Consider the following 19,037-nt stretch of genomic DNA (forward strand, 5'->3'; position numbering starts at 1 on the left):
TGCCTCTGCCATGAACTCACCAGGAAGTGTTAGGCAAGCCAACCTCAACTGACTCATCTGCATTACAGGGGCAATAATATTGGCCTACCTCACCACATTGTTGTAAGCATTACAACAAAGATAATATATGTGATGCACTTTGAACACTCTCAGTGGCTAAATATTAATGCAATGCTTAAGAAATGGAAGATTAAAAAGTAACTGCAAAACCAATATGTTATAATCATTGTTTGAACTGAATAAGCATTTTTTTCACCCTTTGGAAGTTTAATTGAATAAAGCACTCATGGGGCTGGATCCAGACTTTCCCTCATCAGAGTTCTACTGAAAGCTGAAGGAGGGAGTTGCACTGTGATTTTCTCCAGTTCTTTCTTCCTTCCTTTCCGCTTAGGACCCCAGCACCATCTCTCACACTGTCCCAGAAAGTTGGTGAACTCTCTGGAATAACTTGGATGGTGCTGCTGGGGCTGTAGGGTGAAAGAGTTGCCACTCCCTTCCTCCAAACAGAAATCTCCACCAGATCTCAGTTCTCTCTGCAAATGGAAGGAGGGCAAGTCTGGATTCAACCTGTGATGTTTATGATGGTAGCATTAATTTTAATTAGCTGATGTTGTTTACTGTAATAGCTGTCTAGTTTTTCATGATAACACATGTCATTCTGTATTCATTTTTGCCTGATGCCTTGATTTTCAATGACATTACCTTGTAGAAGAGCAGAATGAAGTTGATGGCGAATGCAACAAAAAGTGCAAGAAATCTTAAATTGTAGAAATTTCTAGCCAAATAGTGCTGAAAACGCAAAGAATGTTGCCAGTTACTAAAGCAAGAATCAGACCTCAAGGAAAAACAAGATTAAATCCAAATAATGCTTCAAATTGCAGATATAACATCAATTAAATTTCATTTTAGTTTTTTTCTGTCCCTTTTCAGACCAGTTTACAAAAGCCCCAGTATAACTCAGTTATTACTTCAAGATGCAAAAAAGAAAAGAAAAAAAAGTCATCATTTGATTTTGTTAAAATCACTGGCTAAAGATGAGAAAGAAGGTAAACATACCAGCATTTTTGTCTGATAAACTTCCAGTACTTTAAAAAAGTTAGCCATAACTGCATCGGGTTTCTCTATTTTTTGTCCATGCCTTCGTTTCCTTTTCCTGGGTTCTTCAACTTCCAGAGGTTCAGAATACATATCATCCTTTATTTTATCTTGTTTCTCACCATCTTCCATGCTACAGGAAATGCCATCAACTATTAAACAGGGTCTAATTTCCAGATTGCCCACAAGTAAGACAAGAGTAGTCTTAAATAAAAAGCTTAATTTTGACCATTAAAGGCCAAATACATACAAATAAAATATCATGTGTGATCAGCACCATGCACATGGATTCCAAAAAGACAGAGTGAGTGACACAAAATGGCAAATTAGTTTCAGATCCGTGATGTAATAAAATCCTAACCTCACATATGGGGTTTGAATTGGTGGTGACTTAACATGGAAAGAAAGCCATGTGTACATATCAATTTTGCGCATTTTTAAAATATTTTTTTTTCTCCTGTTGAATAAAGTGTGTTCTGCATATTTTTCAAATGTATGCATTTATTGTACACTTTTTGTTGTTGTTGTTAAGCAAACTACCTTGCAATTTCAGGAATGTATGGAATACAGGCAGCAGGTTCCAGGAGGTGTGAATTGGTTAAATCCTAGTCAAACACGAACTGAAATGAATTTCTTACCCATACCTACTGCACGCTTGAGTGGCTCATAACATGGTAAGAACTGCTATATCGAGCTAATGAAAGCAGCCTCTATGAGATGTCCATAACATGTTCACTTAAAAGCTCCCATTATGTAACATTCAATTACCCGGTTTAATTCACCTGGAATCACCACTAAAGCTTAATTTCAAAGCAATTATTTCATGTGTTTTGTACCATAATTCTAAGGTTTGTATATTCCAGTCAGAAAACAGCTGGCACTCCAGGTTAGGTTTTACCCAGTTCCTCCTCTACAATTGACCTCTTAGTGCTCAGAGAAAAGTGAGGAAGAACAAGAGTCATACTTTGAACTCCATTCCAGGAACTACTCATGAGTTGAAAGTCAAGTATAAGTACAACAATGATTATTCAAGGCCATAGCTCTGTAAATGTCTTTTATATTATTGGGGACAAAGCTTCGTATCCTTAGTCTCTAGCTTAGTCAGAAATGTGGAAGTGAGCAATATTGGGTGATGGTTGTCAGTTTTCTCTCTCTTGGGAAACTTGAATCTTTAAGGGCACAAGCTTATGCATGTTTAGACAGAAAAAAAGTCCTACAACTCCCAGCATTTCCCAGCCAGCCATGCTAAAAGCCTCAATCAAATGTTTGTAGCTTCTAGTACATTGCTTTCCCATGTTCTATGTACTACAATTCCAGAGGCAGTAATTATAAGGGGAATAGGAATTTCTCTAAATGCAGCAAAAATGTTAATGCTATGGAAATGACAGTTTTATAGATCAAAAACATTGATGATGATCAGCAACAATGAACAAATATATATAGAAAACATTGGTTCTTAAACTTATGTACAAACTGATCAGATCTTATCCTCTCCTTACCAATGAAACTTTGGTACTAAATACTTCCAAACTTGGCAATGAAAACTTCAATATTCAAAAAGATTGTAATCCCGTTTTTTCTCAACTGTAAACCATTTTTTAAAAGAAGATTGTATGTTACTTTAGGGCAGCTTTCCCCACCCTGGTGCTCTCCAGAGATGTGTTGGACTCCAACTCCCATCAGACCTAGCCAGCACAGCAAGTGATCAAGAATTTTGAGAGTTGTAGTCCAAAACATTTGGAGGGCAACAAGTTAGGGAAGTCTACTTTAGGACTTTGGGAAAGGGTTTTATAGCTACATAAGAAAACTGTACTCCTCTAGGTTTGCTAGACAAACAAACGCAAAGTGTGTTTAAGATCTGCCTGAATTTCACTCACCTATGTATAATTAAAACAATCATTCCAAGCTTATTTCTTTCCAAAGTCATTTACCTTGTTCTTTAGCAAGTGCAGCACACCTGCTACTCTGCTTGCCTAGAGCTACTATTCTTGGAAAGTCCATCGCTTCCTTGTCTTAGTACATTCCTGTGCAGTTGACTGAGACAGGAAGTGAGGTAGGGCGAGGAACGCTCTGCCTTACGGCAAAACATAGGCTTGTTCCAGCTGTCCCACACTTGCACAGGATTTGGATTGCCACTGCATGAGTGCGAGTCCATGCTGGGTACCTCCTTAGTCTTATCTGTTTTAATGTAGAGGAGGCAGAGTCTGTGCAGAGCAGAACAGATCCACCTACCTTTTTTTTCTTGCTCACAAGATGGTGGCTACCTATGTTGCCTGGAGCTTCACATACAGTTTTTAAGAAGGAAAAAAATCCTGTGTGCCTGGAAAGGGAAAGGTTTGGGTGGCTGGGTGGCAGCAGGCTGGAGCAATGTGGTTGGGAGGGCTTATCAGGTTTGCGTGTGTGCATGTGCTTAGAGTTCATGTGCCCCTGACTTCTCTTTCTGTGGCATGGGTTGCTGGGGATTCAAAAGACTACTGCTGACCCCTCTGCTTGGATCAACCCCACCTGACCTAGTGGACACCAGCCACCACCTGTTCCAAGAACTCATAGTGAAATATAGCTTACTCAGCCTTCTCAGATTCTGTCCTTGTTTCCGATTCATCATCCTTTGCAATTTCAGGAATCTGAAAAAATTGAAAGTGCATTGTATTATAATTTGATAGAATAAAATAAAACACATATTTCAAAAGTGCAAAATGCTTACAAATATCACAATAAAATAAATGTTTATAATAATCTAGTATTAGTATTGATTAATCTACTAGTGCAATAATCTAATTCTATGAGTGATGAATTACAATATATCCAAACCATGTTTCAACCTTAGAGAAGATTTGAGTCCCTTTCCAACTGTCTGTGAAACAGCAATACATTGGAAAGGACATACCCTCTACATGGCCACAATTTATTCATTAAAAGAGGATATCCATTTTTCCCTCACCCGCACTTGATAGCCTTCTTTATATAAGAGATTATACAAAAACATCAGCAATGATTAGTAAAACTAACAGACAAAACACAGATTAAAGCTGCAATCTTATACACACTTACTTGGGAGTAAGCCCCCTTCAATTTTGTGGGATTTACTTCTGAGTAAACATGCACAGGATTGCACTGTAAGAGAGTAGCACCATTATAACTAAAAAGCTAATGAAATTAAGTTGATATTATCTCAATGTCTAAAAGCTAATAAACAAGCAGCAAGGTTGATTTGTCTGGGGAGGGAATTCCACAGCCAGTGCATCATAGGAACATTGCAAGCTGCCTTATATTGAGTCAGACCCTTGGTCCATCTAGCCCAGTATTGCTGACACTAACTGGCAGTGGCTTTCCAGGGTTTCAGGCAGGATTCTTTCCTTGCCCTACCTGGAGAAGCCAGGGGTCAAACCTGGGACCTTCTGCCTGCAAAACATGTGCTCTGTCACACTGAGCTATGGTCCCTCCCATGGAAGGTCCCTGCCACAGTTGGCCCTATCTTTGGTAGTAATACTCTAACCTCCAGGATAGGGGCACCTGGAGATATCAAGGGCCTCCAATGATGGACAGGTTCATATATTATAGGAGGATATGAGACTATCTAGTTATAGATATGTTATTAGAATGTTATATTATAGTATATATTCATCTAGCAGACATCATTCAACCTGCTGCAATGGAGAAATAGGAAGCAGAGCCCACTCCACTGGCTCTACTGAGAGACTGCGGACCTGAGTTCCTCCTCTCCCTGAACTGTTTCCATTTCAGCTGATCATTATAAGAACTTAAATTTGCATCCAGATCAACACAAACCTATCAGACTGGTGGAAGGTGACTTCCGGGCTGCAAGCAGTCACTATCACAGCCCTCCAAAAATGTTCCTCTGAAGGTCAGAGGACGCTGCAAAACAGTATAGGCTTTGGGACCGGAGACCGAGAAGGAACATGAGACTGGGAGTTCCACTAGCGAAATACACCTCTGTTCTAATTATATTGGATCAGCAATGTCCCTAGAATGCCAAGGATCCACCCAAGACTGGCACCAGTCCTGTCACGTCAAGTATAAAGGAAATATTGCTCTGTTGTCTTTATTGACATGAAGAGATATTGTTTCTATACAATGGATTTTACAGGCTTCTAAAATACAGTTCAATGTAGTCTTTAGAGTGGTCTTTAAATCAGCCCGATGTAACAAATTAACTTATATCACAAGCATGAATATACAATTTAATAAATTCCCTCATATTCTCATTGTCAATCAATCAATAAAAAAGAAGAATAAAAATGTATTAAGTTATACACAGTAAATTTATCTACCTGTATCTTTTTCTTCTTGCGAACTGCACTTTCCAAAGGAGGAGAAGTTTCTGATCCAACAATATCAGCAATGTCCCCTAGACCAATATCATGACCATGTTTTGATCCACTTTCTTTCTGTGTAGGAATGCCAAAAATATCTGACAAAATGTCAGTTTCTCCCTTTTCATTTTTCACAAATTGCACAATTTCAGCTGGAATGCCATGTTCTGTAAGTTCAGCTTTCTCTGCTTCAAGGACATCATCATGGATCCCAAACTGTGTTGGATCCGGCATGTCTCCTAGAATTTTGGTAACTCTTATATTTTTGGCTCCTTCTACCAGGCCACCCCCAAACACAGTGCTCCAAAGAATCTGAAAAATACCCCACACTATAGTGAGAAATGTTTGGAAAAATCCTACAAATAGCATCCAGAAAAAGGAAAATGACACTTTTACCAATTCTTTTACAGTCATCTTTCTCACTTTTCTGTATTGTTTCCTTAAGTTTTTCAGTCTAATCATTTTTAAAATGGTGGCACCATTTTTCTTCACTGCAACGCATGCTATTGCAAACGCTGAAGCTGATTCAAGCGATTGTTCTTCTTTCTCATCTTCTCCAACTTCCCTCACATAGCAGAGCTCATCCTCCTCTGCCTCCTCAAGTCTGTCAACTGCATCTGATTCTGAGATCTCAGATGCCAATTGCATTTCAAAAATTGTATCCTCACAGAAGTTTACAAAAAGCTCCATTTTCTCTTGTTCTCCACCCTCATTTACAACATCAAAAATAAATTGCCTTTTTGATTCTTTCACTTGAGGCTTTTCCCACTGTGTCCTGCTGGATTCACTGATCTCAAAATAAACCCGTTCTATCTTCTTGGCACCACCCATTATCTCAATGCGCCCCAGATAAGGTTCAAAATAATTAAGGACACTTTCTGCTGGATCTAATAAAGTCTGAAGTCGTGAATCATTTGGCATATGCTCTGAAAGGTTTGTTAAGAGCACTGCCACATTAAATCCAATATCTTTGGCTGGCTCGTGAAATCGTTCAACAAAATCAACATAGTTAAACATGTCATTTTCATCCGTTTCTGCACAGGACAACAGAAAGTCAATCTCTGATTGTGTATATTGCTTCTGACCTTCCATGGCTTTCTGGAATTCCTTCTTTGAGATTATGCCTTTACTTTCTGGGTCATATTCTTTGAAGGCTTCTGAGCTTGTTAGATCTTTCAACTTGAGAAACATGTCAAAGAACTTCAAGATCATTTCAACATTGCTAGATGATTCAACCAGAGTGTCCACCATCTGCTTTCCAATTGTGCCATTTACCACATTACCTATATTGTAAATTTAAACATTGTTATTTAATTTATTCTATGCTCATCTTTAGAAATGATGAGAATTTGTCTTCAGGCTTATGATTTACTTTTAAATGTGATTTTAGTTTAATACCTTTAACATTATTATACATCTTAACTTATTTTGCCTCTTATTTAAAATCATCAAGTAGAATTATTATAGTAGGTTTAAAATACATAAACAAAATATAATTTCTATATATATATACAATTGTGTTTGATGATGTTTGAATTCCATAGCAATGGAAGCAAGAAAAAGATTCAACCTTCAAGTAGTGACAAGAGCATCACCACCATATCCTTCAAAAGATCCAATAGCTCTTTCAGCAATTCAATCTGACTGGAATCCTAGAATATAAACAGAACAAACACTTTTTAAAAAACTAAACGAGGACCGTAGTCACAATACACAACTGTAAACTTGCAATAGTCTACAAGAAAAGCCAGTCTGGGATCCAACAGTCAGGGTAGGAATTATTTTGTAAGTAACAGAGCATGTGGTCTATTACTGAGCTATGGTTCCTCCCCAAAGGACATGTAGAATGAATATAGAAAGACAGTAATTTGTTACATTGGATCCAAAGATCTGACGACCAGGATTCTGGTCATGGAGCTCCTGATCATGGACGGTGGGGAGACTATTTTCGCTGATTCCTCCTTGCTTCTGACTGCCTTCAGTGGGCATATACATGTGATGGTATACATAACTTTATAGAAATTGCAGTAACTGTATTAGACAAATGAGAGTCCATAACAAAATGTTCTGTGGATTAAAGAGTTCAGTGGCCCCACACAACCCTACATTTCTGTGTCTCTTGCTTCCCTTCCCCGTGTGCCAATCCTCTTCCTCTTTCCCTGCTGTGTCTCCCATTTTGCACCTCTCCTTTCCCACCCTCTTCTCTGTTCTGTCAATTGTTCTGCAATTTCCCCCTCTTGTCACTGTTCCTACCCAGCCCCCAGCCCATCACCTTTTCTTTTCAGTTTGGCCTCTGACACCTCTCTTCTATCTCCTGCTTTCACACTTCCAGCTGCATCTTCTCCTTCCATCTTGCTTGTTTGGCTTCTCCCATCCCCCATTCTAGTTTCTATTTTTGTCATCCCTCCTCCATATTTGCTCCAGCCCTCCCTATTATGTATCCTTTGTGCAACTCTTTCCTTACACACACACAGAGCAACTTCCTTCTCCAAGCGCTTTTCGCCAGGAGTCTATGCAATGGCTTCTATAACTGTGCTGGCCTTCCCAGAGACCTTGGTTCCAGTGGATTTTTATGTGAATGGATCTGGGTGAGCCCTTTCTAACTCTGTCACTCTATGTGGATGCTATTGGTTGCCAATTGGGTGCTTATAATGTAGAAAGGTAGCTTCAGCTGCATAGATGCCATCTGTCTACTCTGGCCAACAGACAAATCTGGGACTTAGGCCCACCACTCTGCCACTGTCAGCCATCCAGCTCCAAGGTAGTGGAGAAACTAGAACGAATCACAGCATATTGCCTAAATAACACATCTGTTAAGGGTGTGGCTGTAATTTCCTGGTACTTTGGAGCTCAAGTGAGCATAGAAAGCCTGTAACACAGCATAAACCGAAAGGTGTTTTGTTAACTGAATATCTGTAACTAACTGATGCAATTGATTACACAGCTCATGCCACAGTTTTATGTTTTTAGTGTATTTCTTACTCTGTTTTATGTTTATAAAACATATTAAGCAAAGATGCCCCATAAAATTTACCTGAGAAAGTTTCATTTGCATGTTAGCAAAAACATGAAGAAAGCCAACAACTGCATCCCATAGTCTGCTGTGAGCCAGGCTTTGCTGGTTTCCAATGCAAGGACCCTAAAATTAAGGGGAAATGTGTTAAATTTAAGTTTCAGTCATCTATTCTAGTAATAAAAAAAACAAAAACCTGCAAACTTTCATTAAATGCATGTGCAATAAAGAATTGACCTTTATACAATTATGGATTCTAAACTAAAAAGAAATAATATTCTCTATTCAATGAAGTTTGGAGAAGTACAATGAATGCTGGACAAAATGAAGGGGGATACAAGTGTGGCGAGGTCTGAGGATCAGTGATGCAGCTATATAACTATAGACCCTGGACTTAATGGTCTTATGCCACCACCACCCTTTAGATCACCATGTATATATTATTTCAGTTGTGAAGCACACAATTAACATTTGTCTCCCCTCCACATGAACATACCATTCCTGATATGTTAAGAGATTAAGAACAACCTTGTTTATCAATCAGATTTTTTTTTTTAAAAAAACCCAGAAACCTATGAGCATTCAGAGTTCCACATTTTAAACTCACTTAAATTACAGCACCATCATGACTTCGGAAATAAAATGGAGTTTGGTTCTGTTGCCCTGATGCTAAACAAATTTAATTGGGAATAACCACCATTTTGTTGTAGAAAAGGAATATATACATATGCGTCTGTAATCATGCACCTGCCCAGCTGGAAGAAAGGCTGTTTCTGTCACCAACATCAGCCCCTGTGGGCCCATGCCAGCCCAGGTGCTGATGTTGGGCCTGACTACCACTGAGGCCATCCCCTACCACTCTCTGAATGGCCATTTCAAAAGTCCCAGGGTTGTGAGGCCCTGGACCTCAGCCCAGAGGTCTATCTCCAACTGCATCACTCGTGAAGATAAACAGCATAATCGGGTAACGGAAACCATCGCTCAGGAAACACATTGGAGGGATGCCCCATGAGGAAGACTATAACCTTTCTGAATGTAAGCCCTGTGTATAGTGGTTGGAGTACTCATTTTAGAAGAGACTGTTTTTCACTATAACTGGGCAGCAAGGATGGATTCTTCCTACATCTGTGATCTAAGCTACTAGTCAGAAAGGACAGTGTTTCTGCAAAGGGAAGAAAAAGAAGGGAAGTAAAGTCTAAGTGTCCCTTCTTTCTCCTTACCCCCATGCCGGGGAAGCCCAATAGTTACAATCCTGCACTGATTCTAGAAATATCATCCCCCCCTTATCACATCTACAGCTGCTGGTGATGATGAAATTCTACTGAAAGCAGTCAGTGCTGACCTGTTGCCTTAAGAATCCATGCATCTCTTGCACATATGCATTCATGTACACAAAGTATAAAATGTAGAAAAACAAGTGCTACTTACTTGGATATATTCAGTAAGTGAATTAAAAATTTGCTTGGTCACAGCCAATGCTTTAGAGAAGTTACGTTGCCCAGATTCATCAATTATATCTTTCCCAGAGTAGTACCAATAGAAGTCACTGATTGATTCCTAAGAATAAATAAGAGGCTTTTTCTCTATTTTTTTAAGTAGTAATCAAACCATATCAAATAAGGAATGTTTAGACACGGGATGGCATTTTTATATGAATTATAAAATGCAGCTTGTAAGCAGTCTAGGGTTGTCTGAATGTCCTACAGAGATCAAATGTAAGATAATGATCCCATGAGGAAGATGCTTAAATAAGGATTTCGGAGAATCTCTTGCAACCATAGATGTACCACCATAGTGATGAAGTTTTTAATCCCTCATTGAAGGGGTTAATTTGTTGGTTAGTAGACCCTCTGCTGAGAGGACAGGGATCCTTCCAGACATTAGGAGGATGGCTAAAAGCAATAAGGGCTGTTTGTGGTGGCAACCCAACTGCAGGTCTTCCATTCCAGATGCATTGGCCTTGTGGTGAAATCATTCATGTTTTGGAGCCACACAAAAAACTCCCCTGTTCTCACTTTTGCTCAAAAATTACAGCAACAGGTCTGAGTCTCCTCAATGATCAGAATGTCATAATTAACCTTCAAGGGTTGTTTGCTATTTTTTAATTTTGTCTAGCTGACTTGGGCTGGTGTACAAGGTGCCTTCATAGGAGGCAGGCAGGACAAAAAAAACTGGAGAGGCTTGATTCAAATAAAAGTTTGAAGCCTCTATACATCTGACCACCACTGGTGGATGGGCAGAATCACCCATCACTGATGTATTCCTCCCTATGAGTTTTTTTGTTTTATTTTGAAAATAAAACAAAAACTGTATGCTGCAGTTTTTGTCCAAACAAAAACCGCCCAGAGAGCTTCGGCTATTGGGCGGTATAAAAATGTAATAAATAAATAAATAAATAAACAAACAGGCCACTATGTTGCATATAATAAAATCACTAAAATATAGTTGAAATAATCAACATAATTAAAACCATGAAAGATAGGCAGGAGACATAAGAGTACACAGGCCATGGAAGTTCTAAGAAGAGAGGGGAATAGAACCACTAACAGTGGTAAAAGCCACAATTCTATAACAATGTGGAAACTTTCCAAAGTAAGTGGTGAGGTAATGGAATGAAATAAAAAAAATACTTTGCACTTTACCTGAAGACGCAAAAGATAATCAACTGTGCTAATAATAATATTCACTGTTGTGGTATTGCCCATCTGAGTGCGTAAGTAGTTCTGAAAATCTGAAATATAAAATAATTTAAGAAATTAGTAAATGAAAAATACAAAATATTCACAATTATTTTTATATTTGTGTTCATAAAGAAAATGAAAAATATGAATAGTTTTATTATTTTGAAGGGAATGTTATCTTTTTAAAAATAGCCTATGGATGCCACACAGTAACATGCTTAATAATATGACAAATGGCAATATTTCTTAAGCAGGAGCTATAAGAAATAGTATTTGCGCAACATCTCGCAAAACTTATTTTGTCAATTATTATGAGCATCATTTATAAAATGGCAATTTAATTTCTAGCTAGAAATTACTACATGTTAAAAATATTTTTGAGAATTCTGTGAAACTATTTAATTCTTCCTGCAAAAGAACTGAAAATAAATTTAAATAGAAAAGATACTGAATTGATAATTCCCTCCAAAGAAGCATTTAAATGGAACAGTAAATTACTGAAAACATATTACAGCCCACTTACCATTGTTATGACCTTCACACAGCAGTTGTAAAAATCTAAACAGATCTTTAGTAAACTCATCATTCTGTAGTACTTTCTCACCTTGAAAATATACAGTACAATGAATTACGCAATCATAGTTCCTTTTTTAAAACATGCAAAACAAATAGTCTTCCAACAGCATCCTTCATACTAAGTGATTTTAATAAAAAGCAAATACTGTAAACTGAATTACAGTAATTTTTAAAAGAAATGTATTGGAGAGAATGATAAAAACAAACTATGAAACAGAAAAAGCAAAGCCAAAATATTTAGCACTCCAAAGCATTCATGATCAAAACTACAGGACTAAAGATCTAATTGGAAATGGTTAGTCTTTATCAAACCATGCCTTAAATATGAAAGACACTTCTTTAATTAAGCATCAAATTGTTTCTCCAAGCTCAACACGCAACTGGCTGCAGACCATGAAACTAAACCTAAAAGATGTCTGGAAAGATGCAATTAAAGAAGATTTCTTTCTGTATTTGCAACACACAATAGCATCAAAAGCTGTAAACCCAAACGTACCACGCTCACGTACGATGACTGTGGATCAAAGAAAAATAATAAGAATATAGGATAAGCAAGTTATAAGTTACATGATACCTTTTGTTTAAAGTTTCTCTTGGAAACTAAACTAAAATATAATAGCTTAATACTATATTATTTTAAGGAGACTATCAATAAAAAACCCTTAAAAGACTGGGCCGTTTTGGTGTTAAAAAGAAAAAAAAATGTAATGCAAACCTTAGGTGAATTAGAAGTATTGAATATATTATACTTACGTGTTCCTTCTTCTGTGACCATTCCAAGGCCTTCTGCTTTATTTTGTCTCTCAAAGGCATTCAAGTCAAGAACACTTTTAACAAAAAGAGACAATTGAGAAAGGATTGCTGTATCTAATAGCAACAGAGACCCTGAACTGCTGGCATTCGGTTACAATAAACAAAAACAACCCAACAGTAAAAGCTGAGTTGTAAAGTTTTAAAATTTTGAAAAATGAAACCTTAGCTCTACTGAAGTCAGTGGCAAACATCTCACTGATCTCTAAAGCCTCAAGGTTTCCACATAAATTCTAGTCTGCTTTACAATATTCCTTCTGCTGATATAAGTGCAAGTGATGTGTGAATATATTGAGATGAAAGTTAACCTAAAACACATTCAGAACATAGAATTGTGCTGGATCCAGACTTAGTCATACTTAGAGTAGGCACATTGAAATAAATGGGACAAAAGTTAATGACTAACTTAAGTCCCACTGATTTCAATATGTCTACTCCACCTGTGACTAAGTCTGGACCCATTCTCAAGTTTCCTCTTCTCTCCCCCAACTCGCCATTTCAGTTGAGAGCTTTTCAGTTTTCAATTTCTACCATTTGCTCAAAACATAACAGCCTTGCAAAACCCAAAAACTTTTCAATTAATTATTTACTATAACTAAGGCTTATTTATTTGGAATTATGATGTATTGCGTAAGTGTTAGTGTGTCAGGTCTTGAAAATACAGAATTTTAATTTATTGTGTTGTTTAAATGTAGGTTAATAAGACACATGAATAACAGTTGTGAATATACAAAATATGCAATAAGACCTTCTATTTATTTTTAGAACAATCTACAGCATGTTTATCCAAACAGATTTGATAGAACAACTCTGCCCTGAATGCAAATGGAAACAACCTTTCCACTATTATTATAGCCCCCTTCAGGCATTTAAAAAGTGTGTAGTCTCTACATGCTAGAAGGGAGAGTGAGGATGAGCATGCTAGATCTGCCCCCAGTTCCACTGGTGTCCTCATCACCCTCCACATGTAAAGCACGGACAGCAGCAGGAAGCCTCCTCTATCCATGGAGACGCTGCACAATTTACAACACTGTGCTTGCTATAATTTGAGCTCTGTGTCAAATATTTGCACCACCCCTACCAATAGCCAAAGCTAACAAGAAGCTGATGACACTACAGGAACTTCACTGCTCTTTAAGTTCCTCTGTGTTTAAAAAGCTGTTTGGGGATTTGTCATGAGAGCATTTTAAAGTTGGTCAGAGGGGGAAAGCGTGCATACACCAGCACCAAACCACTCAGAACTTTTCAGTGTATGGAATTTAAAGAGCATCCTGGCATCCTGTGGAGGTGCTTTCTGAGAAAAATGCAGGTGTACACACACGGCCTGGATTACTTCAATATATTGCCAAGGAAAGGTCAGTAGATAAAGTAGTGATGTTATGGTGCAGATGCATGTAGGCCATACTGTACCATATATTAGATAAAACCTTCTTGGAGCAGCTGGTTACCAAAAGAAATCCTACACTTGGGCCAAGTTGCATAGGTGCTCATTTCATGACTATTCTCCATCAAAGAGCTATTCTAATTCTTTTACCCTGTTTCAAAACTTACTCTGACCATTCCAGCCTTTTAGCAATGTGTGTTGCATGAAGATCCATGTGGGCAATGGTTGAGTAAGTCCTATACATATTGCAGACCAGATATATATTAATCAGGTCAGTGACATTAAGCAACCATTATTAATTCAAAGTGGTATTACTCTACAATCACAATTCAAAGCATATTTACTTGAAAGTACTGTTGAAACAAATTAGACAAATATCTAACAAACATTGCTAAAATGTGTGGGCAGGGAGAATTTGCTGTCTAGCTAGTACAAGATTATCCTCCAATATTCCATATCTGAAACATTAATCAAAACATTGGCTGCATTTGGACATCATGAAAAGGCATTTTTTATCATCACAGAAAATAGCCACAGCAAGCCTCGGGCTCTAGTGTTCCACATTCCCTCTCTTCTGGCCCAGCTGCAAGGGAACTGAAAGCGTTCGTTTCTGCTTTTGATTAATCACAGTTGTTGTTGTTATTGTTGTTGTTGTTGTTGTTGTTGTTGTTGTTATTATTATTATTTGTATCCCACCTTTTGCCCAATGCTGGGCCTCAAAGCGGCCTTACAAAGTTTAAAATATACATGGGGGTGGGGAGGGAAACAAAACTATAAACAATTTAAAAATACACAACAAAATTATAAGACATTAACATAGATGGAGGGCTGGATTATTCTCCAAAGGCCTGCTTGAACAAAAAAGTTTTAGCCTGCTTCCGAAAGCCCATCAAGGAGGGAGCCAGCCTAGCTTCCCCAGGAAGAGAGTTCCAGAGCACCGGAGCAGCCACCGAGAAGGCCCTCTCCCATGTTCCCACCAAGCGTGCCTGTGAAGAAGGTAGGACTGAAAGAAGGGCTTCTCCAGAAGATCTCAAAGCACAGGCAGGCTCATAAGGGAGAATATGTTCTTTCAAATAACCTGGACCCGAACCATATAGAGCTTTATAGGTCATAACCAGCACTTTGAATTGTGCCCGGAAACAGACTGGAAGCCAGTGGAGCTGTTTTAACAGGGGAGTTGTATGCTCCCTGTAACCAGCCCCGGTCAACAATCTGGCTGCAGCTCTTTGAACCAGCTGGAGTTTCCGAACACTCTTCAAAGGCAGCCCCACGTAGAGCGCGTTACAGTAATCCAATCGGGATGTAACTAAGGCATGTGTCACCGTGGCCAGGTCCGACATCTCTAGGAACGGGCGCAGCTGGCGCACTAGCTTTAACTGTGCAAATGAACTCCTGGCCACCGCCGAAACGTGGGCATCCAGGCTCAGGGCTGAATCCAGAAGTACACCCAAGCTAAGAATTATCTCTTGAATTTGATTTCAAGTTGACTTGTTTCAAATAAGCCATAGGTAAAATTAATCACAGTTTGCTGGGTTCAGATAAAATGACATGCTGTTTTTAATAAAGAATCAAAGCAACAACTACCTAACTCCTCCTTGCGACCACACCAACGAAGAATAGGAGAGAGCAGAGGGCACAAGTACATTGGCTCACTCCCATCAGAATAAACTGTGGTTTACCATGACAACCGAATGCAGTCACTCTGATAAAGTTAACACATATATTAAAATACCATTGTAAAATAATTCTTAGAGCATGTGGCAATTTAAGCCATCAACTGTATGTTTAGAACTGGTTATCACATAAAAGCTGGTTGAGTTTTTCTCTGCACAATATTTCCAACCATCCCCATGTGTAGGATCATGTGGAACCAGGGTATTCTTGCATACAGCTATCAGTAATTTATTTGATCACAATGGAGATAAATATTGCCAGAATTACAGAAATTGCTGCTGACTACAACGGCTTAGGTTCTGACTAGAACGGCTTAGGTTTCATACTGGCACCTGCATGCTAATACTGACGTAGATTCAAGTTGGAAAGATTACATGTCCAACTGGTACTTGTAAATGGGCACCTAGACACAGTTAAAAGTATAACACTATAGTTTTTGTATTTACCTGCAAGATTGCATTAAACCAGAGAGAGACTGAAAAAATCCAGCATCTTTTTTCTCCTTCAGGTAATCCAACATTTTCTGAAAAAGAACAATTGAAGAAATCATATATTAAAATTGGCCAGAGCTTTTTATGACAAAACTGTCCAAGAATACATTGGGGGGGCGGGGCGGGTGTGTGTGTTTAGAATTTGTACTGTTTTACTACCTTGACACATGCTGAAAGAACCAATATTGCTACACATATTTATTCAGGGCACTATCCATGTTGATATGAACACTAACATAAATTATTTTGTGCTAGAATAAGGAACTTCTAGTGCAAGTGTTAGCTGGTGCAATGGGTTTTCTGGGTAATCCCGTAATGCCAGCTAATGCTATTGGAATTACACTAGAGGTCCATTGCACTAGCACAATGTAATTAGGTTAGTGCTTATGACCACTTGGACACTGCCTCACTCTCCTAAAATAACCATGTTTTTCTTATCAATAATTCTCAATTTATCAAAGTTTCTAACAGTAAAACATCGACACTGTCAAAATAATATGCATACAAAGAAAAGATAAATAGTCATAAAATGTTGTTACCTGTTGAACAACTGAGTTACCTCCATTTAGAACAGCAATACCAAGTTTCAAGGTTTCAACTACCATGGGGCCCATTTCACCTGCCAATCAAGAACATAATAATTAAATTATAGTCAAAAGAACATAGTCATTGAGGTGATGATCCTAAACAGTGTCTGAGGGGCCATAGTACAGTGAAGAGACAGAGCTCTGACTTCGGAGCAGGGAATCGGAACTCAGCTCTCTGTGCCCCACAGCTGGCATGAAAGAACTGTGTTGGTTACTCTCCACGGTTGGGAACTCAACCTTGGAGAATAAGGGAAGGGCTGTTTCAGTGATGGGAGATAAGGAGACTGGAAAGGCCAGGATATTCTGAGGTCTCTCCAGCCTTCTTCCCTCCCCCTTCAAAACCTGTCAGGAGGGGGGGGGCATCTAGCAAAAAATCAGTGTGAGAGGAAGAGCAACCATGAAGATCATAGAATAGTAGAGTTGGAAGGGGCCTATAAGGCCATCGAGTCCAACCCCCTGCTCAATGCAGGAATCCACCCTAAAGCATCCCTGACAGATGCTTGTCCAGCTGCCTCTTGCATGTCTCTAGTATGGGAGAGCCTGCAACCTCCCTAAGTAATTGGTTTCATCAGCTCTGCTGCTCTTCCCACCCTGCATAGAATGACTGTAAATCTTCAAGGTCAGAGGCTTACAGTCATAGCCCTAGGACTGCGCCCCAAAGGAACATCACCTTAGTCTATGTCCCAAGCTGCTTTCTAATTTTAAAAGCAATGTTTAAAAGCAATGTAGTGTGCCTTTCTTGTTTTGCAAATTAATAATAATAATAATAATGATGATGATAAAGGTTTAAAACTCACTGTATATACACAAGCCTGTAATATCTTTTAGGCTGCATGCTAGATTGGCACTATTTGTTTATATTTGTAATTTGACAGTTGATTGCTTGAATTGCCAAATGTTCTAAGAATAGTTTTACAACTATATTTTTTTAAATTATTTTGTTAACTTAATTGGAGTGGCTGCATTTAGTCATCACAGTAAACCATGGCTTATTCAGAGAAGAATGCCATAGCAAACCTTATACTTGTTCGCTTCCCCCTTCCAAGGCGGAGAAGACACAAATAGTGGCAATCTGTCAGTCAAAGTTTGCTCCCACAATAGGTACACTTCCGAAAGAAAGCCACCTCTTGAGACACAGGCTCATGAGGTGGCAAAAGGAATGTCAAAGATTCATTAAATTACGCCCCCCCCACTCACACACCTAAAAAAAAAAAAAACTACAAAGAAATGCTAAGTACACAGAAGCGGCAAAATAAAATAATTAACTTTTTAAAGTATTGTTTGTTTTTGCTCCTTTCTAGTTGCACAGAGTGAAGTTTCTTGCAGTGCCATCGCTGTGGCAGTTGAAAAAAGAACTGAATGGGAAGGCGGGAAGCAGCTTCCTTGAATGTGAAAGTGGGGCACTTGACCAAACTCTAGCCTCTGGTTTCCCAAACGGAGGTCTGTGCAGGTACAGAATCCACAGAGAGGAACATATTTTGTACTTCTTCTTTTTTTAGTCTGTTTAATGAGCGATTATCAACTTTTCTGTATCCTTGAGACGGAATGGAAGATATACAGCCAATGAAGCAAATAAATTAATATGTTTCAATCAATCAATTCTTCATTATTATTTTTTACAGAACATTACCTTTACTGGCGCTAATCATCTGTAATACCATCTCAGCAGCTCCACGTTCATGGAGTCGGGATTGCTGATAAAGTGTTTTCTGCTTTTCCATTTCTTTTTCCTGAATGTGCAAATACAGATTCATAAATATTTGTGTTGCCTTAACATACAATGTTATTAACTTATTAGTAGCTAAAAGCTAGGTGAGATTTAAAAATAATAAACTGACTATTTCAGAGATTCACCTAAGCTCCATTAACTCACAGAGCTTTTCTACACAAGTCTTATATTGTTCTATCATCATTCCTTACTCATGGTTGTTTACAGGTGCTTTAGACGATATTGTGATCCTCCAGTTTCACTCCTGTTTTTTAAGAGAACTTCCATGGGTTTTTTTTGGGGGGGAGCAGGGAAAATGCAATATTTTTTTCACCCCAAAACAAAGTGCAGGTCCCCACTAGTGTAATTTTGATATTCTGCTATACTAGGGCACCACCCTAGAGGTCATGTAGCAGAAAGTATGGGAAGTCAGGAAAAGAAAAGCTCTTTGAGTAAAGATCCAATCTGAATTCTGTGACAAAACCAAAAATAGATACAGTCCCATCTAGAAAAGCTCATAATCAATTGGGCTAAAATAGCTCTGAACTGAATAGTCACCGTAATATAGTAACATCTGATAAGTGTTTATTGTTATAATAGATTTCCATAACGAGGTTTCACTCAGAACCGGAGTAATAAACTGCATGGAATAAATGCTCTGAGAGGAATAATTTGAATTTAAAA

The 19,037-nt window shown here is 38.4% G+C and overlaps 1 protein-coding gene across 1 annotated transcript in view; it reads right to left on the reverse strand.

The window, feature by feature from the left end:
- RYR3 (ryanodine receptor 3) overlaps positions 1-19,037 on the reverse strand; it is a 401,651-nt gene that overhangs the window by 46,266 nt on the left and 336,348 nt on the right. The window contains exons 79-92 of the mRNA XM_063117743.1: positions 18,276-18,375; positions 16,598-16,677; positions 16,014-16,090; positions 12,453-12,526; positions 12,196-12,213; positions 11,647-11,727; positions 11,085-11,173; positions 9,871-9,999; positions 8,464-8,568; positions 7,000-7,081; positions 5,388-6,712; positions 3,661-3,719; positions 1,057-1,228; positions 703-789 (exon numbers count right to left, since the gene is read on the reverse strand). Of these exons, the coding sequence (XP_062973813.1) occupies positions 703-789; positions 1,057-1,228; positions 3,661-3,719; positions 5,388-6,712; positions 7,000-7,081; positions 8,464-8,568; positions 9,871-9,999; positions 11,085-11,173; positions 11,647-11,727; positions 12,196-12,213; positions 12,453-12,526; positions 16,014-16,090; positions 16,598-16,677; positions 18,276-18,375 (2,478 nt within the window). The remainder of the gene's footprint in view (positions 1-702; positions 790-1,056; positions 1,229-3,660; positions 3,720-5,387; positions 6,713-6,999; positions 7,082-8,463; positions 8,569-9,870; positions 10,000-11,084; positions 11,174-11,646; positions 11,728-12,195; positions 12,214-12,452; positions 12,527-16,013; positions 16,091-16,597; positions 16,678-18,275; positions 18,376-19,037) is intronic.

The sequence above is a fragment of the Elgaria multicarinata genome, chromosome 2 (assembly GCF_023053635.1).
Source record: "Elgaria multicarinata webbii isolate HBS135686 ecotype San Diego chromosome 2, rElgMul1.1.pri, whole genome shotgun sequence".
Classification (NCBI taxonomy): Eukaryota; Metazoa; Chordata; class Lepidosauria; order Squamata; family Anguidae; genus Elgaria; species Elgaria multicarinata.